Genomic DNA, 24,612 nt, shown 5'->3' with positions numbered 1-24,612 from the left:
ACTGAAAGTAGCACTGAATTGAGCTATCCTTCTTTACTGTTTTTCTGGAGTGAGATGCTCAGGGAGAGTCCTTATTTTTCTTTTTTCTTTTTTTTTTTACTTTTTATTTTTATTGTTTAATTTATTAAGAGTTGCATTTAGTGCCCCCAAAGAGTATAAGGACTAAACTGTGACCTTCCATACCTTGATTACTGTTTTCCTATCATTAATATTCACTTAGAAATATTTGTTCTTCTTTGATTGTTCAGTTAAAAATAAGCTTAAAAAGACAGAACACAAAAACTGTGGAGGGATATACATACAGCTTCCTAAATCTGTTGAATATTTACTGCTTGAAACTCAAACAGTGTAAACTATAATTTCTTTCAATCTGTTGATCATACAGTACCTTTTCAATATTTCAACTGAATGAGTAATTCTTATAAGCAAAAAGAAAACTAGTAAGCTTTTGCTGCCTTGCATCTTTTCAGGGGGAGGAAACTGCAGGCGTCAGATAAAAAGCCTGAGGAAATTTTAGAAAACACTTCCTGAACTTCAGCCCCCCGGAGGCACTAAGCAAAAAGTTAGTTTATTATACTCACTTAGTTTCTTATACTCACAGTGGCGGTTCTAACTGAAAAGAGCTTTCAGTTACACATCTGGTTAGTTCCTTAAAATGAATCCCAATTTTAGGAAAGTGATGTCCTGTCTGGTTCCCTCCTGAAGACTTCTCTTCAGGCAAGTGCATGAGTGCCCCGATTTCAAATCACTAGCATTAACTTCTAGGGTTTTATTAGGTCATTCTCATTCTCTAGCTAAGCTCACCATTCAGAATCTGAATGACTTAAACTATTTAATTCAAAATGGCAGTTACAGCCCCCTGAGGGCTTTGCTCCAATGACTCAAGGAAGAAATGTGGATTTTCTCTGAGTGTTTGTATCCCAAGTTTTTCCATTCAACAAAGGGTACAATTGTTTTGTCAGTGCTGTCCTCAGCTGGAGGTACAGAACTAATATGGCTTGAAGAGATGGATAGAGGTGATATTATTTATGAGATAGAGTTTAATTATTTTGAAACATTGGGTTCATTCCATATACCTGTTATTTTATTTCATTTATTTAGTTTGCATGGACTCGGGGAGTGGGGGGGAGGGTGGGGGCAGCACAAGGTTCTTTCTTCATTCAGTTAACAACTAATACAAAACTTAAAATATATGTGCACTGGATGCTTCTTAACCAAATAGAATGATCAAGTGAGAAGAAAAGACAAAGTCAGCAGGGCCTTGTGGAGGTGAGAGAAGGGATCCCCAGGCTCTGGAAGAGAAAGCTGTGTCAGCAGAAGCTGAGCCAAATTAATTAGCCCTGCAAAGAGCCTAGGCAAAGGGCTTGGTTAATGCAGCTGTATTATTTTTGTCTCTGGACTTAGCTGAATTGTGCAAGCATATGTGTCTCTGTAGTACCACACCTTGCATGCAAGCAGAGGTAGTTCTTGCACTCATCTGAGGTTCCGGCCCATATTGGCTGCCAATTTTGTACATTTCAGTGACTGAAATGGCCAAAAGAACACAGGGAAACACACTGTATAATTCTGCTCCTGATCCTAGTATTTTCCTTACCAAGGTCAGGGAACAGCAGGCAGTGACAGCTGGAGCCTCTCTGCTTTCACAGTCTTACTGGAAGAGCTAAAAGGTGATCAGGACACAAGCTATAACTAGAGGTGACCCACTCTTGCAGAGCACCTTCCAGTACTGACATAAAACAGCCATATCTTAGACCTCTTTGGACTCATGCAGCAGCAGCATTTAATCCTGAAGCATTGAGCTCCCAACCTCTCAGCAAGGAACAGACCACCACTCTCCAACACATAGCTGGGCAAGGAACTGCCTGTGGAAGACTGGCAATTCATGAGTATTGAGGCTTATTCCAGGCTGTTAGGCTTAAATTTAGCTCATTAGGACATTTGTCTGTTATTTATGCAAATAAGTCTATGCTGAGTCACACAATGTGCAAAGTGAGCTATTTATCAGTTTGGCACAATCTCTAACTTTCTGAGACCTCAGAAAGAGTTAGAAGAAAATGAAGTCTCTGTACTGCTGCTGGTGGCAGAAAGGCCAGGGCAGAGCCTATCAGCTCCTATCCACATTCTCTCAGAGGACTTGCTGTGCTTGGGATAGAACAGATAATGCATTCTGCGAGATGTTAAACGTATTACACTGACTTTCACATTGTTTAATCTTATGAATAAGGGAACTCTACTTGTTTCATCTTTCCAGGGAAGGAGATTTATGAATCTGTATAACTCAAATTCAGTCTAACTGCAATTTATTACTTATTTATAACAAGCATATGACAAAGAAATGTCATCTGGTGCAGTCGGCTTACACATACCTCTGCTGGGGCAGTTGCAGTCTAAGGTCACTCTCACTCATGAATGTGCAAAGGAACCTCAACTCATCCCTCTCCTGTGCTTAATGCTATCTCCTCACTTCAGAAAAAATATTTTTTCCTGCACAAGTCTGGTATAGATTCAACATGTACGTGTTGCTCTACACACCAAACCACCAGTCACAGCAAGTCTGAGTCCTCATTACCATACAGATGTACCAGAAACATATTTAGGGTTAATTTAGGGTCTAATTCTTCCCCTGTTCAGTATCCCAAGCCAGTGCCAGCCTAAAGGCTTCTCTGTTAACTCCAGGGGCTGTCTTATCTATCCTCCCTAGCCTAATAGAATGGCTTAAGCTGCTGCAAGCTTCAGTGCACAGCATTTTTTGCTATATTAGCCTTATCTGAGGGACCCATCCCGATTCTTCATTTCTCCTACTCTCTGTTGCTCCCCAAACTTCTATGGAGCTGGTGACCTGCACGTGGTCCTGGAAATGGCACTGAAGAGAGGGACATTTCCAGCAAGGAACAATGAGGACTCACTTAAGATCTGCTTCTATGGTGGGTACATCAGGACCCTAGTTTGATAGCAACACCAAAAATAACTTTCCCTGAACACACTCCTAATGCAATGCCATGAGTTCTATTGCATTTAAAGTGCAGCATAATTGCTTTGCAGACTCCTACTGAGGCCTCACCGCACTCATTATGTACCCAACAGTCCTCTGTTGAAATTGATTGACCTGTCTTTCTTCAGTTCTTTCAGTATGCAAGAAAACTGTGGTGGGTTGATCCTGACAAGCAGCTAAACACCCATCTGTCTGTTCATTCACTCCCCTTCTGATGCTGGGACAAAGAAGAGAAAAAGTGAGAAAATTCTTGGGTAGACAAAAAAAAAACAAAAAACAAACAAAAAACAAACCCACAACAATGTAAAAGGTAAAGGAAAGAGGAAGAAAAGACGATGTTGCTCAACACTTTCCACAAGCAGAAAGATGGACTGCCAGTTTCTGCTCTACAGCCACTCTCCCAGACCAATTATGCCTATTGTTTTTTATGGCTAAGCATGACACAGAATATTCTTTTGTCCACTTCAGCTCATCTATCCCAGCTGCGTCCAATCCCAGACTCTAGGCCACATTCTTGCTAGGAGGACAGAGTGGGAAAAAGAGAGGGCCTAGTAGCCATGCATATACTACTCAGTAACAGCCTAAACAGTAGTGAGTTATCAACACCATTTTAGTTTCAAATTCAAAACGTAGTATCTCATAGGCTGCTATGAATAAAATAATTTCCATCCCAGCCAGACTCAGCACAAAAATTAATGAACAAATGCATTGGCTTAGGTTAATCACTAAGAAAATGGTCCTAGAAGGGGTACTTAACTTTTTTTGTATCAAGGGTTTTTCTGAAAGTGTTGCCCTTTTTATTCAAAATCTATTTTTCACTTGGGTATATGGAAAAATATGCAGTTAAAAAGATCCATACAACCAGTCTTTCTATGAATTTGACTTTGCTGTTTCCAGCTGAGCAAAATTCTCTTGATATATATAATGAAAACATATGTTACCTCTTAATAAACAAACGAATATAACCACTTCAAGACTCTCCATTCACTTTTGCATTGCTGCAATTAAGGATTATCTGTCTAAAATTATAAGGCCAAGTTTTCTGCTGTGAGTCAGCATGGTTCTGTTGTTTTTCATGGATCAATTAACACAGAGTAGAGATTTTAACCATTGTTGTCTATAATGGCTAATTTGCCTATTATAAGGAACAGAGAGCCATCTGTGTACAATGCCATTAGGATACATCAGTGAAGTGAAGACTATAAATGACTCATGTTTGTAAGAGGTTCAAAGACATAGACATAGTGCAATATTTACCTTTGGAGCCTGTGGTACATCAGATACATCTTGCTCAGAAACTGCAAAAACAGGTTGTAGCGCAAGTGTTGCTGGCTTTTTGGGAGGTCTAGGGGGTGGAAGTACGGTTTGGTTTTCATATCTTCGTACCATATAGTATTGCTCTTCACTGATCTCTTCCACTGTTGTCTTAGTCAAGGGAGGTACAACTGTCTGGATATCTTTGCTGAGTAAATGGACCAACATGTTTAAGCGATACACGGGAATTTCCCAGCTCTCCATTGGACTGCTGGTGCTACTGATTAGCAAATAAGAGTCTGTGATTTCTTCTTCAAGTTGCAGACCAGGCAGGGCAGCCAAGACATCCTCTTTCATGGAAAGATCCCTCACAGACACTTTGACATTAAATGGCAAACGAAATTCTTTGCAAATCTCAGAAAGCTGGTACTGCTTCTTGTCATGGATCACTTCCACAAAGCCACCTTCCATGTACATAGGCAGGAGCACTTTCTTGTATGCATTACTTAGTATTTGTTCACAGGATAAAACATCTATGACTGTCTTTGTTCCCTCATAAAGAACTTCACTAGTCTGGCAGTGCTGAACTAGAAACTGATCTCCAACTGAAACAGAAAAAAATTCTGTATGAGGAGAATCAAAAGCTTTAGTTGCTACAACATGAAGCTGTTCCCTTTCACTTCTTGCTGTCTCTAAGTCATAGGCAGTTGGAAACTCCCGAGGTCTTCTCTTGAACTTTCCTTTATAGGTCATAGGGATTAAAAAATGTCTTTTGGAGGAATCACTTCTGATCTCAGAGGCTATAATTCTTGTAGCCTGATACTTTTTGTAGATGACAATCTCTTTCCCCGTATGCAGTAAGTGGCTTCCTAAGGGCCCATCCATTATCTCAGCAACCATGGGAAATTCCTTGCTTGTTCTCTCAAATACATCTTCCAAAGACAGCGGCTGAATGAAAGAGCTAGTATCGTAACAGTCTGTTATATCCTTGACCTCAACATCTAGATCAGAGAGGATATGAACTATGTCCTTACGAACTGAAAAGAAAAAAATAGATATATATTTGGTTTTGTCTTCAAATTGATATAAAAATAAAACATACATGCCCTGTGGGCCAAATATGAAAAGTACCTTCCCTGAGACATGCAACCGTGTACAACTGGTAGGCTAGTCAAAGACTAATTTTTTAAATTTGAGATATATAGTTATCAGATATGCAGAAGACCTCACAAAGGAGATGAAAAATGAGATAACATGTGAATAAGGCATTTCTGGAACAAATTAAAAATACTTTGATATTTATAATAAGGAAAGCATTGATAATTATTACAAATTAATATAACTTTTTTAAAAGGCAAAATCTTTGTATAATGAAGTCAAAGTTTATTTACTATTATTACTGAAAGAGGAAATTTCAACTGTAATGGTCTGCTTGTGGAACTCTAATATCTCTCCCTAAGGTACCTGGTTTTATTCACAGTCAGAACTGAGCTACTACCTTTAGCAGTCAACAACAATTCTAACCAAACTTGCAAAAATTTGGATGCAAAACTTCCGACTATAAAACCTGACTGTGTAATTAAGGTTTGTTAAGAATTTAGCTCCAGGTCAGTAATATCAGTGGTCACTAATCAAAGCAGTAAAGTTTAACAAATAAATATTATTTAATGGCTCTTTATTATGACTCATCCTGCAGGAGCTGCAAACCTGTACCCATACCTTCTTTTAACATGGCATTTCGAGATTTCATGCCTAAAAGCTGGTATCAGTCATGTATTTTACATAATAGACATCAATGAAAGTAATTCAGGATCTGTCTGCTCCCACTCTACTTTTGTCACATTAACACCTTCAGGTGCAACAGTCCTGACTACCACATGTGAAAGTCAAGAAAGGTGGAAACATTAGTGAAAATGGACATTTTCTATAAGCAAGTGAGAAAGGTTCAGGCACAAAGATTTGTAATGTATTAAGACTGAGAAGAACAGAGGATTCCTGTCCACAGACCATGAAAATGTAATCTAATCTCTCTATAATCAAGAACCCGTTTTAATTGTGGTTAGTATTGCTCATACTTCATCTTGCATCTATTTATAGTTCTTCTAAAATTAGTGAAAAAGCATTTTTCATGGTCCACATGAAAGTAGTTAATCTTGCACCATAAAATCTACTTTTCAAGTTTGTATTAAATTGTTATTTAAGGCTCATTTAATGCTGCTTAAATGTTGAGAACATCATGAAACATAAATAGGTACATAAAATCAACAAACAAAATCCTCACCAGAAATACCAGTTTGGAAGATGAGTGAATCCTACATATTTCTGAATCTTCTAAAAGTCTTTGAGAAATGTTAATTTCTTACTAATTCTTCTTATATATCTAAATGGCCATAAATATATTCTGTTGTGAATCCAGATGCATGACTAGGATTAGATCTCTGAGTGTAGTTACCGCTGCATAAAACTTATCTTTTTATTGTATCTGGTGAAGATACACTTTCCAAACTCACACTTTAAATCACGTAGCAAGAACAGAGTAATATCTCATGAAAAGCATTTAGCAACTATGGTACATTGTGCTGAAAGTCTCTGCTCACTTTTATTTCTCTCTTGTGTATTTTATCTCCTTACATATACCACTACTCAGAGGAATTTCCATAGTAAAATTTTTAACCTTAATATCTTCCAGAATTACATATTTCTCTCAGGATTTCATTTCTATAGTTTCTGATGTTCTTCTAGTAAAAGCAACAGACAGCAAAGCTTCCCAAAAGCTAAGCTACTGTCCTGTAAACTTTAATACTGTGGGTGCATCAACAAGAATTGCAGCCAGTTTCCACCTATTGCTTTTGCTGTCCTCAAGAAAAGTCAAATATTTTTGCATAAGTTGGGTTTGTTGTTTTTTTTTTGTTTGTTTGTTTGTTTCCATCTATTATGGAGGAACTTTAGTCAGTACACTGTGCAAGCACAAAAGTCATTACTGCAGCTCAGCTATTCAGTGTCAAGCTATACACCATACCATAGGAGTATTTCACTGTGTACTTATACCTTTGCACAACTTCTAACTTCAGTTTAAAGTAATGCATAGGTATAAACATTGGTAAGAACAGAAACCAACAGTTTCAGCTTTTTGGTAGAATAACTAAAATAGTATTGATTTACCACAGAAAAAACATTTCTTCATTTTCTTTCTTGTTTTTATTTTTTTCTACATTATTAAAAACTCATTAACAAATTACAGCCTTTAAAGATCTTGGCTAGAGATCTAATTAGATCTAAAGATCTAATTCTTTCCCATTTCCTCAAACCCAGAGGTTTCAGATATCATCAATGAATCTTTTATGTTTGTATCTATTGATATTTGTTTCTTTTACAGAGTAAAATAATATTGGTTTTCATTCTTCAATGATGTCAGTCTGAAAAACACTGCAGTTCACAAACTGTAGTTAAGTGTGTTATAAAATGTATGTCACAGAACATATAGGGTACAAAGGGACCATAAAAACCTATTTGTCTCACTCCCTTGCCATGGACAGAGTAACCACCCACCAGATCTGGGCTGCCCAAGGTCTCATTCAACCTGACTTTGAACGCCTACAGAGATCATGTGGCTTCTCCACAGACAAAGAGAAACAAAGAGAGAGGATCTCAGAACTGAACTGTACTCTTAAGCTCTACTTTTCACTTTCTAATATATCTCCTTTTGAAAGATGATTTAATGTTAGTAGTGATAAGTAAAATGACAACAAAAAGTAATACAAGGAAACTGTATTAATATTTGATGGAAATGAAAATGGCAGTACTATTTCGATCTTCCTGCAATTAGAAATAAGCATCACAGGTAAAAATGCCTCAGTAGTTCTTGAACAAACAGAATTCTTCCTGATTATTTTGAGCAACTTGTATGTATTAAGGATGCTACATCATACAGAGTAAATAGATTTTTGACCTTAATTCTTACTTACATTTCATTACTGCCTGCACTTCATAGACAGGCATGAGAATCAAGTAGCCATCAAAATTCTCAGGAAGTGGATTAGAGGAGTTCCACATATGTAAAGTGTTGGAAAGTTTGACAATCCGGCTTCTGCACTTAGGGATTTTCCATTCTGCAATCTCTTTTAGAGTGTATATCTGGTCATCTTCGCACTCGTAGAATTTTCCTTCTTGTGAAAGGGGCAAAGTAAATGAATGAGATCGGTTGTTTCTGACCACAACACAGCTCACTGCCATTGTTCCATCGATCTTTTCCACAGAATTGAAGGTGATCTGTTCACCTTGTTTGATAGTGAGGTTTGCCAGTTTTAGATCCTCAGGGCTGTAGAAACATGGATGGCCAAATCTTGTTGGCCCAATAGCGACTTTTCTTGTAATTTCTTCAATGCTTGCATACGGTGTTTTGTCTGCCACAACCTTATACAGACCTAAGAACAGAAAAGATGCATTACGAGAAGGAAAATATACAAAGCAAGACAGTGCAAATCACAGAATCACCCCTGGCTGGACACCACTGGAAAGAGCACCATTCACTTGACTCTCACCCATTATTGAGAATTAAGAATTGGTAAGATCCTTAATCATACCTATGTCATGATTTCAGCTGCAATAGATTGCTTTCTTCATTATGACTGGTATGGTGCCATGTTTTGGATTTATAATGAAAATATTGAAGCTAACAATGTTTTAGAGTTGCTGAGCTGTGCTATATAAAGCAAAGAATGTTTTAGTCTTTCAGCTTTCTGTGCTGTCCTGCCATCAAGGGTGCTGAGGGGGCAGAAGGAGCTAGATGAGGATGGAAAGTAAACAGCTGACCTAGACTGGCCAAGGGGACATTTCATGCCATATGGTAATTTGTGAAAAAGCTATAAAACTGAGGAGGCTTGGTCAGGAGGGTTAGCTGCTTCTTGGGGATTAGCTTAGCATCAGTCAATGGGCACTGTGCTTCACTTCTTACATATATTTTTTTATCATTATTATCATTACTATTATTTTCTTTCCTTTTCTGTCATATTAAACATTCTTTGTCTCTGCTCATGAGTTTTACACTTTTTTTTCTGTTTTTCTACCCCATCTCACTGCGGAGGAGTGAGTGAAAGGCTATGAGGGGCTGAGCTGCTGCCAGGTTAAACCACAACAAGCGGATAGTTCTGTTGCTAGAAATGTAACTGCATGAAGATAATATCAACCACGTGATACAAAGTGTAGATAGATGGAATTAGCCCATTCTACTCTACAGAAACAATATTTCTGACATCCAGCATGTTTATGTCTATGATTTAAAAGAAAAAGAATAATCTTTGCTACAGAAAAAAACCAAAAAAACAACAAAAAAAAAACAAAAAACGTTCTCTTCAATTCTTATCTGTTTCCTCAGGAAACAAGACTTTAAGAAACAAATGCAGACATGTTACGAGAAAGAGCAACAGTAATGCAATCAGTAAAACATGATGAATTTTCTCCCTAAACACCACTGGGTTTTCCTAGGGATTCCAAGAGTAAGAATGTTTAGAGAAATAATAACAGTAGCACATAAATATAGGAATAAAGAAATGATCTTAGCATCTCTGATAGAACAGACCATGAGATGGAGTGCTTCACAGTTTGGGTACTGGAACACTGTGGCCATAGCAATGCAATTAAAGTGCTGAAATACTGTACAGTAGTACTGCTACTATACTAGCAGAATCTGCAGCTGAGCCTCTGTAGCCCCTAGGGACATTATTATTTCATGTTAGTCATGGCCTTTGGAGCTGTCTCATTAGGAGTTCACATCACAAGAAAAATGTGTACATTTCTATATTTGTGTGAGAGTTTTCACAGAGGAAGATGAAGTGGACAGTTTAAAGGACTAAACTGTAGGGTTTAGCTGAGCTATGTGATTAAGCTATCTCCTACCCAAGATGCAGCAGTGTGAATGCTGCCTCATAGAATCACATTACAACTTTTAAGTTCTAGCTACAGCTACGCTAATGGTGAAGCCAAGCACCTTGGGCAATGTAGCACATTTTTTCCTACCTCCCTACAAGCCAAAAAGCAGAAATTCCATGGCCCTCAATTTTATTTTATTTTATTTTGTCTCCTGCAGAACACAAAAAGGGCATCATGTCCTTTGAGTAAATAAATTCTCCCACCTTTGCAGTTATGAAGGAGGCATGGGTTGCAGACCCAAGGAGTGTTGCTTGGCAGCACTGGAGACACTTTCTCCCCTGTTCTACATATCTTGAGTGGTTCATGTTATTTCTAAAAAGCTTTAAGTGCTCTATTTGCCCACCTCATCATTTAGAAGGGAAACGGGCAGTGCTGGCTATGACTGTCTTTCTGTGGTGATCAGAGTAAGAAAATGGGCAGGATGCCACAGCAGGTACCCAAATCTTAGCCAAATGTGATGCTGTAGGACTCAGATCCTGCTAGGTGTTGGGAAGATGCTCGTTCACCCCATCTCCAGACCCATCTCAATAGTGGGATTGCTTAACAAATTGGGTCAAGGGATTTGCCTTGTTTAAAAACTGCTTTTTTTTTTAATTTCCACATCTTTTCCCTTACTTATCTTTACCCTGAATACATGATCAACACAATTGAGGGGCCCATGGGGAAGCAGGGGATCCTTAGGATTTCTGTCTTTAAAAAGGATATATAAAATCATTCTGTAGACAATCTTTTATTCTTTCATCTATTTTTCTCCTTTTTCACCATAGAATCTCAGCGATTCTTGTCTCTCTGTAACAAGAACTGCTACATTTATTTCATAGCTTTACTATGCTTCTTGCTAGATACATTAAGGACACAAAGTTTCTATATGTTAAATAGTTGTTCACTGAATTTATCACCAGATTGAGCATGTTTGGTTCCAGGTACCCCATGAGACCACTAGTAGCTGTGGCAACTAACAGCACTGAGCACTTAGCAGCAGCCTAAGCAGCAACAGCCTGCTTGATTTACTGCAGAAGTAAGTCACTAATTGTGCTCATGTAACTCTGCAATTCAGAGCCTTCGCACTTGTCTATATGACAGATGGCTCCTCCTGTTTGAAATCAGTGCCTTTGTGAACATACATCCTCTGTGTCTGTCCTCGGTGCAGCACTATGGGAAAGTTTCATGACTTTTATTCCAGGCTGCAAGGAAGTCACCTCCATGAATGCAACTGCACAGGTAAAACCACAGCATGCACTTTTTTTTTTTCACTAGCATTTTTAGTGCTTCCCACAGATTATTTTTAACAGTTATTAACAACCAAGTTAGCTACTGCAAGCATAATCACTACTGGGGTTGTCAGTGTAGATCAAGACAAACTGGTTCATCAGCATTTAGAAAACATCACAGTGACAAGGCACCAATGACAATCTGAAGTCATGGACAAGACAGCATTCCCTACCAGTGTTCCTGTAAAAGGGAGGGCAACACCATTTGGCAGTGCTGGGAGAGAAGAAATAGGAATATTACTCATTAAAATGTATTCAAAGTACATATGATGTATCCCAAAGGCAATAACTATGTTTACAAATTTATGATATAGGTGCACACAGAATGCCCCTAGAAAACCTTGAGTACCACCTGTAAAAGGCACTATAAAATATGTTAAAAAACATTTCCAGTTGAAAATATATGGCAATGCACAGTCACAAGAAACTTTCATCTCTCTATGATGTTGACACCAGACTTTGGCTCTAGTGATTTCTCTGGGACTGCAGAGCTATTTTTCAGCAACAAACTGATGACCATTATGGGTTGGAAAGAATTTCTCATGTGGAAGCATAATTATCAGCTCTCACACAAAACCAGACAACAGATTATCCCCTGGAGCCCAGGCAGACTGACTTTGTCAGGGCTGGAAGCAGAAAAGCCTTCATATTCCATTCTGCTCATTTTCTTAATTTCAGTAACAGAATGCTTGCATAGGCAACTAAAGAGCCATGTGGACTTGCATACTTAACTTCTGTATTGATGAGATCCATGAATTATAGTCCCCTAATAGCCACCTGTTTATGTTTTTAAGTATGTTAAATTCCATATGTTTTTCTCTCTATAGAAAGGAGATGAATAAAGAAAAAGTTATTCTGGCATGATTAGGGAAAACCATTGTGATTCCGATTTAACTGTCATAATCTGACATGGTACCTTCTCAGAAATGGTCTCTTAGCCATGACATGTTTATTTGTTTTTCATGTAGAAACGAGTTTTAAAAAATGTTATCTGGAAGTATTCAGAACCTCATTAAAATCACTATGAGTCAAATTAAAAAAACAACTGTTCTCCTAACATTAGATAGCAAGGAATTCTCCAGAGCAGGAGACATATGGCAAGTTTGAGATACTAAAGTTTGGGCATTTTGAGGTAAATTTTTGTTGTTGTTGTTGGTTTTGTACTCTTTCATTAATCATAAAACAACTGAATCAAATCATCTCAGAATTTCATGAGAGTGCTTGGTGGATCGTTAGGACAAAGGCAGATAGAAATTGTGAATTAGGAAAAAAATATGGCAGGTTTACTGAGAGATGGCATTATTGCTCATATAGATCTATTTATTAAATAATTTGAGCTATGACCAAATACAAAGATGTCCAATAGTTTTGGGGAGAATTACAGGTAGACAAGAATAACAACATCTATAGGTTGCTCCAAAAGTAATAACTCCTATTTATTTCCATGGAAAGTACAACAAACACAAAGAGAACAATGCCAGTGTTTGATAGACTAAATTCTCAGCTACAAAACTATACTTTTCAACATTGTCACTACTATTACCTATGCATTTTTGAATACAGGCATGTGGTGCCTGTAGAAATCTGCACCAGTGGAGACCCACTGTTGCTGTCACCACTTATGAAATGCTGCACCCATCACCTCACTCTGCTCCCATCCACTGTTTGGTCTACACTGACATTCAGCAAGGGTCAATGAATGTCAGTGGGTGCCATTTTTTTCTACATGAAGGAATTCAATTCCATGTTTGCTTCAAATACATGTCCATACCAGATGCCATTTTGTAAGTTTGTCCCTCTGCTGGCATACATCACATGGCAGAAAAATGCCATGTGTTCAGCTTCTATTGCCATATCACCAACATCTGCCTCTGACACTGGCCCTACATAATAAAATAAGAGGCATTACTTTTGGAGCAGACCTCATACACAGTAATTAGTGGAATTTATAGCATTGTTACTCTTCAGGAACCCATATCAGCTAATGAAATGCCTGCCTAGCTATCATTTCATTATTATTAAGCCCCAAATCTAATCACCATATAATTTACAATAAATGGTTTAGGTACACATTGATGTACACATTGGTAGAGGAAAAGAGTTCTGGAATCAGAGAAAATGATTTTTACTGGTATGGGAGAGAAAATAAGAACCATGGATCACCCATTTCATCCTGTGAGAAAGTATCTTTATACAGAAGGATCTTTTCCCACCTTTTTATAGAATGATATATTCAGCTCCCTTTTACTGGTGATAGAGTGCACCTCCATTAAATTTTAACTCCCTATTTCCAGCCTTAATAAGAGTTCTGAAGAAAAGGAGCATCCTTTCTATTCTCTCTTTTTCTTCTTTGTCTAACAGATTGCTGATGCATTCAGGCTCACCTGCAAATAGTCTTCAATTTAAAAATAACAGAATGACTTTCTGTCCTAGACTAGAATCATAAAATCCTTAGAGTTGGAAGGAACATTTAAAAATCATCTAGTCCAACTCCCCTGCAATGAACAGAGACATCATAGTAAGATCAGGTTGCCCAGGACCTGATCCAGCCTTGTCTTGAAAGTCTCCAGGGACAGGGCATCAACCACATCTCTAGGCAATGTGTTCCGGTGTCTCACCGTATAAGACTTTTTCCTTATTTCTAACCTAAGTCTACCCTCTTTGAGCTTGAAGCCATTTCCTTTTGTTCTATCATCACAGGCCCTGCTAAAGAGTCTGTCCCTTTCTTCCCTGTAGCTCTAAAGAGATATATAGGGATAGAGATATTTAATCTCTATGGAGATATTGAAAGGCTGCTGTTAGGTCACCTCACAGCCTCCTCTTCTCCAGGCTGCACAGCCTCAGCTCTCTCAGCCTGTCCTCATATGAGAGGGGTTCCATCCCTTGGGTCATTTTTATGGCCCCTCTCTGGACATGCTCCAACAGGTCTATGTCTCTCCTGTACTGAGAACTGCACATCTGGATGCAGTACTCCAGGTGAAGCCTCACCAGCACAGGGTGGAAGGACAGGATCACCTCCCTCGCCCTGCTGGCCACACTTCTTTTGATGCAGCCCAGAATGCAATTGGCTTTTTGAGCTGTGAGGGCACATTGCTGGCTCATTTCCTGCTTCCCATCTGCCAGTACCCCCAGGTCTTTTTCAGCAAGGCTGAGCTAAATCCTTTCAACACCCAGCTTAGTAGTGAGGTTTGCCTCAACCCATGTGCAAAATCTTGCATTTGGATTTGTTGAATTTCATGAGGTTTACCTGGGGCCACTGCTCAAGTCTGTCTACTTCCCTCTGGATGGTATCCCATCCTTCCTGTGTGTCAACTGCACCCCACAGCTTGGTGTCATCATAGTAGTTTCTGTTCCCCAAAGTAATGCAGAAGAATGTTATCAGCTTAGTTCCCGACTAATCCTGATGATTTGATTGCCATTCCTCCACCACCCACACTTCTTCCACCTCTGTTCCATCTGCTGCACCATCTTCTTCCCATTGTGCCTCAAAGCCAAACTCTCCACTACTGTCATCTCCTGCTGCTTATTTCACTCCTGAGGCTGGCAGGTCTTTCCTTTGTATCATCTTCCCAGACTGTGTGAAAATAATATTTTCATCAGATCTCCATAGCTCGTACTTGGCATCACCAATAGAAAGCCATGTATCAGATGCATCTGTGGCTTCTCTACCATGGAAGCCCAGGAACTGATTTTCTGATCACTTCTGTTTTGCAGGACGTTCTCACTGCTACATGGAAGTCTTTCAGACTGACATCTCAAACTCCTACCAAGGTAAGCCTTACTGTGCCCAGTCTCAGCTCTCCCATGCATGTGTGGCCACAGGCAAATCTCCTGCCTCATGGCTCGCAAAGGCTGAGAGCAGAAAAGGAATGGTTGTGCTCAGCTACATCTGTCAGGTCCTGTAGGAATGAGCAGTGACAGCTGTCAGAGACATCTTGCGAACAGGGACAGATGAATAATATTTTTGCAGAAAAAGGAATTTAACAGAACAAAATGAAATCATTTGTTGATTTCACTGGCACACAGTTCAGGTGTTGTGCAAATTACCAGTCTCTGCTAACTTGTTAGCAGTGAAAATTGTAGTTCAAAATGCTGTTAGATGTAGTCATCAAAATGTCTAGAGTAGCAGCAGATTATTTTTTTTTTGGTCCAATGTATGAACACAGAAAGAACAGCCTGACCCTCTGAGGCATGAAGAAGAACAAATTAGAATGAGGATAAAATGAAATAACACCGATAGCGAACTTGCAGTTGCAGCAGTTTCTCTAATGCAAAGGCCAGATTAGGCCTTTATCAAGAATCTGATTTGCCAGAGCAGAAAAAAGGATTTCTGTAGGTTAGGTTGCAAACACATTCAGAAAGACAAAGAGCAAGGCTCATTTAGAGCCAATGAGCCCAGTTTTTCTCTCAGGGAGACATCATCCCCAGGGTAACCTAAATAGATGAGTGGCTTGCTTATGTCAGCATGCATAGAATGAAAGGGTAGGTGGGCCCATCACATGCAAATGATCACTCACAATGGAAGTGGAAAATAACATCAATACAGAAGTTTTCTTATCATCAATACTAGCAAGAAAGCCCTTCAAGTAACAACGAGAATACAGTGACAGTCTAGAGACTTGTGGATATTTTTACTGAGGAAAATCAATGAGAGTGTGAAATATATCACCAGCAATTTGATTCTGTTCTTTGTTCTAGAGATGAGACAAGCCAGCAACATTAGACTAGATTGGAAGGGATCTACAAAGATTACCAAGTCCAACTGTTTCATTCAAAACATAATGTGTATACATAATAAAATGTGTATATTTTCTATAATGCTAGGCTGGAGATCACAAAAATATGCATGTAAGTTTAGATATTTGACTAAACTTAAAAATATGCCCAACAGGACCACAATATCCAAGTTGTAAAACTGATCACTTGAATGCAAACAAATCTGGGCTCACGAAGTTCAATTACTTGAAATCACAAGTTGTTCTGTTCTAAAAATCATGAGCTTCAAAATTAATAAAGGTAAGATTACTTCTAATGCTTAGTTGTGTTGGATCAAGTTTAGTATTCAAATGTTCAACCCCACTTGTCAGTCAAGATACAGAATACAGCTTACTACACGTACATATATTTTAAAGATAATAGAAGAAATTTTAATAATAGCAAAGAAGCTTGGAATTCAAGAAAAATACTGAGTATCTTGAGAGTTCACAGTACAGCAGTAGTTTAATATCTCTAGATAGCCACAAATAATTAAAATGTCATTGATCACTACTTTCAGGCCCGATCAGTGCTTGAAAATGACATTTCAAAAAAATATTTTAATAAGTGGTCATACAAATGGTTCTGATTCACCAAATAAGAAAAACATGAAAGCACACTGAGAATCCACTGGGGAAAAGAACATTATACATAGGACTACTTCAGAGAGAAATCTGTATTTTAGAGATGGAAAATGAAGGTATGACAGAAGATATTTTCCTGTGGAATTGAGATGAAACACTGTTTTTCTATGTGCTTTTGCATTTGATTTGCTTAGGAAATATTCCTTGTTTCCCTCTGAAGGAAAAGTACACTCCAGTTTGGGGGCTGGTGTAAGTTAAACATTTTATATGTGCATGTACGCATTCTCACATGCACTGTCTGGCATAGAAAAGCATCAGGGACATTACTGAGTTAAGCACTCAATCTACTGCTCCAAGGTTCACCATTTTTCTGTCAGTTTCTCAACCTGGTTTGCCTCTTCCACTTTCCACATGCATAAACCCACAGTATTTCCTCCTCTGCATTTTAGTCACTCCCCTACTTAATGCAGCCAGGCCCTAAAAAGCAGATGAAATGAGATGCAGTACTTGGCCACCTCTCCCTAACAAGGCTGCATGATCAGAGGATGATATTTTCAATTCAAATATCAAGTCAATATCAGATGCAAAGTATCAAATCCAAGTTCAAAAAGGTGGGTATTTGAGGACATCTTTACAGAACAGTCTGGTTTCCTCTGTTCTAGTTTCCAGTCAGGAAGCAGCCACTTTGGCCACAGGAATTAAAATAAATTATTAAATTAAAACAAAACATGAGAAAACAGTCTTTTCTACTCAGAATAATCAAATAATGATATACCTACAGTAATTAAATCATGTTCTGCACACATGGCAAGAAAAATAGCTCAAAATACAACAGTCACAAACAGCTGAGTAGATATCTGTGTAAGAATTCTTATGCTGAGTGACCTCAAGTATAGAGATCATTTCTGAACATTATAACATGAATAACTTCTATCCAGACATGAAAGAGAACTATAGGAATGGAAACTTAAAAATGAGTGGGTGGTGTTTTGTGCCATCTGATAAAATTATATCTGTGACAGCTGAGATGTAAGCTCAAGCAAATATCGGTCAAGACAGTAAATCAATGAAATGCAAAAAGGTGATTATAATTCCTCAGAAACATGTTTTCATGAAATACTATACCAGGAAAACTGAGTGGCAATTCCACTTTGGCAGAAAACTGGCTGTCTTCATTATTCTTACAGATACTTGCTATGAGCTTATTAATTTTGAAGCCAATAACTTTAATCACTTCTCCTGTTGACAGGCAGCATTCATTTCCAAACATTTCATAGATGGAACCTGAAAAGAAACACAAAAGAAACATGTTCAGCTTTTTCTCACTTTTTCAAGTATCGTTATCTCTTTGTATAAAAGAAAAATATTGAATTGCTATGAAATATACTTATCATGTAATAAATAATTGAATCTCCAATTTCTTCCTTAGGTTCATAAGAAAATTTATCTTAAGACTTCAGCCTCTCTAGCCATGCGTACGTACTGTCCTTACGTGCAAGAAAAGACTTTAAAGAACCCCTGTTTCAAAGTGAAATATATCGAAGTTGAACACAAGATCGCCTGGGTCATCATGAACTGGCACACAAAATCAGCAGGTGGTGGAGCTCAGGCAGGAAAGGTGCCTCTGCGCAGCACAGGGCACTGCACAACCCATAGAAAACAATGATTTACAACAGAAGACAAATATACAGACCCTACACGGTGTCCAGGGAGAGACTGGGAGACAGTGAAGTTCAATCTACATTTGATATTTCTATAGCAATAGGAAAATAAGAAAATACAAAGACTGGTATATTAAGAATGGTAATCATTGCTACATGATGAAAAAAACCTACCAATTCTGACCTGGCAGGAAATAAAATCCTTTATTTTGTCTACAATGTTCAGAATTGTGATTGCCAGAACAAAGCAATCCAACCCAAGCATTTCAGAACTTCCCTTACACAAACTGGATCTGCCAAAAACTACACAAATTGATCTGCCAAAAACGTTTCCTTTTCCATTCAAGCTGTGGTCCATCTCTGATAATTCAGAATTGTGTATATGTTGGGGTGGAATAATAAAATAAACATGAAACAATAGCCAAGTTACGCAGAAGAAGGAAATTTTTTTTTTCCTGGTCCATGCAGGAGATTAGCAGAAGCTTCAAGGCACAGAATTAATTATATATACAGTGCAGCGAACACACAGTGATTAAGTCTTCTTTGAGTTCCACTTGTAGATAGTATTACTTTGAACACAAAAAGCCTCCCATCAGAAATGCTAAATTTAATGTTAGCTTCCATTGTTCTGATGCAGTGCAGTTCCCTCCATGAACTTATTACGCTCTATCCTGAACTGATGGGCTTGGAATGCCTCCTCAGAGTTTCAAGTCCTTCATAGTGAGAAACCTTATTCTCATTTCCACTCCTTATTTTTGGTGACTGTTCCTTGCTCTGTTACTGACATTGTTCTACTATTTAAAATGTTTCTTTTTCACTCACTTCCATTTCTCCCATTCACAGAGTGCTTGCAAGGTTAATTTTGCTCCTTCTCTGGTTACATTTTTGACAAAAATCTCAAAGTAACAAATATTTTTCATCCTCTCTAAGAAGGTGTTCTCCTTCCCACAGTCATTCTAATAGCTCTTTATTGCATTCTGTTCAATTTGAACATTTCTATTTTTCTCCCTTCTTTTTAACATAGGTAGCCAGAATGTTCTCAAGCAGTGAGGGATATTTAAAACCTGACCTCTAGATGCATGCAGCAATCAATAATTTAGATGGCCTGTACTGAAACATTGTCACTGCCTGCACAACTTCCTTCCCACAGAAAGCTGTAAGCTCTACTCCAGTTTTCCTTGTAGTTGGAGGAGAAAACAACCAAAAAAAACCCAACAACCAAGCCAACTCACTTTTTAAATCAAGTGTCATATAAAAAATACAGCTGTTAGCCCAGCGATTTTCCTAAGGCATACTCAAGATCAATTCCAGTCACAATGAGTATGAGATATGTATATCAACTTTGCTGCGGCACTTGCACATAGCACTTAGCCACCACCTCAACCTCACTGGAAGTCACTGGGAGACTGATCTGGGTAAAAATCACTCAAGTTTTAGCTTAAACCCAAAGCCTGTGTTTGACTTTAGGCTAACCAATAGTTTTGTGTCAGGAGAGGAGAATGTACAAGAGTACATAGAACAGCTGACTGATTTTACTGTCTTTAATAGATGGCCAGGTAAACCTTTCTGTTTTGTAGTCCTCTCACAGTTAATATGACACCAAGGAATCCCCAGCTTCTAAACTGAAGAAGACACACATGAGCATAGATTTTAACTTCATGCAGAAGGAATCTAATAAACAAACAAATAAATAAATAATCCCAAACCCAAACAAACAACTCAGACCAAAATCGTGTGGCAGTTGCTTTAGGTTGCCTGTTTTCCCTCCCTGTGGACCTTACATGGGATGAAGAGGGCTACTGTACTCAAATTCTAAAATTCCCAGAAGGCTGATGACTTTCTATTGTGCATTAGTACAATGTTCAGCACAGTTGTTCTGGATTATAGTGCCATACAAATACTAACCACAGTCAAGTGGAAGAACATGCTGTTTAGGCATTCTTTCAGTCTATCTGAAGCAAAACAGAAGACCAAGAGAATTGTTGCCCTCTAATAATAAAAGAACAATATGGTTTTCTTATTGTATAGGTACTGCATAGTTGCTTAATCTCCTTTCAGCCTCTTAGCAAATCAACATGGACTATCCCAACAGATATCCCCAGAAATATCCAGCAGATATTTCTACACTTGCAGTAGCCACTGCTCTAATAAACACAGGAGGAATTATCATAGCTCTCATTGCTTCAGTTGAGCTCTATAGGATATTTTATGACAGTCAGAAACCTGTGTGTGCAATACTTATTACACATTAAAATGAGAGGGAGAGAAAATTGAGCAGCCATGAAGAGGGTAATATTCCTTTTGCGCTGAACTACTTCACTCTTCACATCAGACAGCAGATTTCACAAGCAGCCATGATATTATTAGATAGAGGGAATCCCAGAGGAACCTGCATGATGAGCTCTGCATTATGGAAACATTGAAAGATGAGGAAAGAATTCCAATATTTTCACTCTTGAATAAATATTTGCAAAACAAAACAAACAACAACAAAAAAAAACACTCAAAATGTGAGCTTGTGACTTCCAGAGGCCTTTTTTTATTTCAGTGAAGCTTTAGATCTAGCTTCTCCAGTTTACCTCACAAGAAAAGAGACCCGTAGAAATCATTTAATGTATTGAAAGTAACTCCACTGACTAATTATGGGCTTCAGGCACATTTACTTTCATCTCTGTCAGACAGCCTTTGCAAATGCTCCCCTTCAGTCCATCTGGGACCCACCATACACCCATATGCAGGCAAAGTTGCTCCGTAAGAGCACAGGCATTGAGCAATGAATGCTCAGTAGCCTTGCTGGCTTGGGGTGACTTCAAACAACACAGTAGCTAGAGTGAAGCAAATCAAGCGTCTATCCTGAGGGGAAGAACAGAGCTGTAAAGAGGCTAAACTTCTCCAAAATAAGAAATAAATATTGTAATTGAAGAAGATTTAACCACTGATTCAGTGTATATCTGCAGCAGAGTGCTGCCATCAAGAATTGAGGAGGGGATGCAGAGGTGGGCCCTGTTTCTGATTATGGCTGGTTCTGAAGGCACTACTGCTTTTATCAGATTTGCTCATCCTTGGACACAATAACTTTGCTACAGATTATACTGCAGAGAGTTTGAGAAGTTCCATCCTCAGAATAGAATATAAAATATAAACAGAACATTCAAAGAAGTGAAAACACATATTAGTGGTAGGCTAAAGAGTCTGAAAAGAAAGTCTGGCAGCACCTATAAAAAGAGTCTAGCACTGCCAAGCACTCAAAAATAGATGACAAGATGACTCAAAATTTCACTTTTGACAAAGCAATCAAAATTTCTGAAACATGAGAAATGCAGAAAACAACCTACATGGGTTAAAGAGCAGCCCAGCTCTATAGAGATAGCAGGGAATCTAAAACACTACAAGAAAAGGGTAAAATACACAAGAAAAGAAAATCCACACTTATAAAAGAGACAAAATACCTGAGGCAGACAAGCATATGGAGTTCAAGCTGGAGTCTACAAAAAGCATTACACGGAGCTGCAGGCTCAGTTTGAAACATCAAGGGCCAAGATAATGCATTCAGAAAAAGATGGATTATAAACGCCAGACTGCAAACCTCTGAGGAACACACACAGAACAGACACACAGGGCTGTCACAGCACCTTAACTCCCAGGGTCTTTAATCAGAACAAAAACTTGTAGGGGAAAACAAATGGATCGTTCATCTAAAAGCATCAGTTCCAGGAAAAAGTGATATTAAAATTAAAATTTAAGAAGAAGACACAATTCTAGTTAAGAGAGAAAGAGAAAAAGAGAGAAAGAAACAAAAGAGCAAAAGAATATTATACCAAAAGAGAAAAAAAAAAAAGAAAGAACAAAAGAAATGAAGAAAAGCAAGAGAGTTGGTTATCCTACCCCCACAGAAATAAACTGTTACATGAGTATATAACTAACTGGCAAATGTATGGGCATCCTGTTGGACTTTAATTACCTCCTCCTTTACCATGTTCATTTGCAGCAGACCAAAGATAAAAGAATATGAGGGCGAGAGTCTGGGAAGACGATAGTTAACAGACCAAGACAATGATTGCAGAAGCCTTATTTTCAACAAAAGCAATATTAAAAAAATCATTAAAAAATGAAACTGCCAGCCATACAAGAATGGATTAAGTTTTGGGGGTGCAGTTGCATGTACAGTATTGATTGTAATTATATATTTGTCTGCAACTAAATTGCCTTAGCCCTGATTTTAGCCCTTGCTTGGCTGTTTGCCTGGAATACTATAATGAAGATTATGTTCAGACAAGAGAAATGTTACCTATGTGATTTGTCATCTAGGCATTTGCAACAAATATTTGTGCTGATAAAAGAGACGAAGGAAAACTTCATGGTTTTCAAAAAGGACAAGAAATATGTTTTTTCCTTTAAAAGACAAAATAGTTAGTCTTAAAACTCAGTGAAAATGTCCACTGTGTGACAACATGACCCTGAAAGAGTTAACTTCAGTCTATGTGAAATGGATGCCCCCAAAATAAACTGAAAAATGAAATCAAAATTAGAGCAGACCTTTCAATACATTCATTTGCTGTAAAACATAAGGTCACTGTGTTTTTCCCATTTGAGACACAAAGAAAGTGTTGAAAATGTAAATACAGTAAACTGGAGGAGTGAATATTTTTTATTTGAGAAAGATGTATACAATATAATGTAAAATACATTTTAGCAAAACCCAGAATAAAGCAGCTTATTTCCAGTGATCAAACAATGCCCCTGAAGGCTGTAATTAAAGGGCTTGTTGCCTTTGAAACCACCTTTTCTAGATTGCTATTTTGCTCTGTAAAAAACAGATTTATATCCTTTCACAAGCTCATCTCTACTTTGACAATCTATATTAGCAACTGCTGTGATCACATCAAAGCAACCATAACAACTGGTTAAACATTTTTCTCCTCCATCTTTCCCAAAATATTAAGCAGTCACACCAGCATCCTCCCTATCATGAGCCCTTTATTTGAATTATTTCTCATTAAATGTAAACAAAAAGTGTTTTCTTATTAAAGACAGCTAATGCATGAGATGGATCATGTCACTTTCACATCAGGGCTAGTGACAGCACCACCGAGATAGACATTTTATAATACAAGTTAGAACAGCACAGCAAACATCTCAGTAATAGTTCCCATTTTCTCCCAGTAGCCTACAGTTCATTTGGCGACTGCTCTAGGAGTGAACAATTCAGTGACCCCAGTAGGGAGTATTGCTCAAAATCAGGTCCATGACTAAGCACTGATAATATATCACTTTTACTTAACTCCATTCAGTCACAAACGTCCGGGCACTGCAGCAAGGAGGACCAGTGTGTGCAATGCCACTAGACAAAAAACGTGACTAAGATTGCACTGAGGCTGATTAATTCAGCAAGGTTGGAACCCAAGCTCAAGCTGGCCGACTCCCAGTCCGACAGTCTGTCTGCTTCAGTGCTCTGCAAAGCATTTCCAAATATCCCCTATTCTTCTTTTAACAAAGCTCAAACTTTTCTCCAGTGCAACCAAAAGACTTTGTGGGCCAAACACTAGGTATCTACTCCCCAGACCCATGAGTTTGAATCCTTGAAGGAAAAAATTCTTCCTTTTCATCTCTCTGTGGCACCCACTGAATTCATTGCAGCTGGCAGGCTCAGAGGTCTTTGAAAGAAGATCCAAAGAACCAGGAGTTTGGCTGCTTTGCTAGGAGATGAAAGATCTCCTGACATGTCTTGAAAGAGGAGAACTTTGTCCCAGTGTCCGTCTCCAAATGTTCCTTTCTCCTCTATTATGTTGTCATCAGTTGCCCATATGGATGCTGTCTTCCCAGCTCAGAGGTGCCTGTGTTTCAGTGACTGGTGACACGATTTTGCTTTCCCAGAAAGGCATAACCCTTTGGTGTAGCCAGAACTACAATAGCCTGCTTTCGGCTATGACATAGCTGGGTTGAAATGGCAGTTTTATTAAGGCTGTTTAGGCACCTGAAGTAATACGAAGGACATAATGTATCTGTAATTAGTGTCAATAAAAAGATATTATTCTTTATGAGTGTTATGTGGGGGTTAGTCAGCTGTTCAGAGTTCATGCTCTTTAGTAAAAGAAGAGATCTGTTTTGAAGTTGCAGGGTGGAGAGTTTTGCTTAATAATGCTAATGGTATTACACTCTGATTAGCA

The 24,612-nt window shown here is 38.3% G+C and overlaps 1 protein-coding gene across 1 annotated transcript in view; it reads right to left on the bottom strand.

The window, feature by feature from the left end:
• Positions 1-24,612, bottom strand: part of THEMIS (thymocyte selection associated) — an 80,181-nt gene that overhangs the window by 46,417 nt on the left and 9,152 nt on the right. Inside the window, exons 2-4 of the mRNA XM_065734247.1 lie at positions 17,910-18,068; positions 8,212-8,670; positions 4,250-5,283 (exon numbers count right to left, since the gene is read on the bottom strand). Of these exons, the coding sequence (XP_065590319.1) occupies positions 4,250-5,283; positions 8,212-8,670; positions 17,910-18,068 (1,652 nt within the window). The remainder of the gene's footprint in view (positions 1-4,249; positions 5,284-8,211; positions 8,671-17,909; positions 18,069-24,612) is intronic.

This window comes from Cyrtonyx montezumae, unplaced genomic scaffold, assembly GCF_038088225.1.
Source record: "Cyrtonyx montezumae isolate F1298 unplaced genomic scaffold, pur_monq_1.0 scaffold_0, whole genome shotgun sequence".
NCBI classification, from domain to species: Eukaryota; Metazoa; Chordata; class Aves; order Galliformes; family Odontophoridae; genus Cyrtonyx; species Cyrtonyx montezumae.
This window is presented reverse-complemented; position numbering and strand designations above follow the sequence as displayed.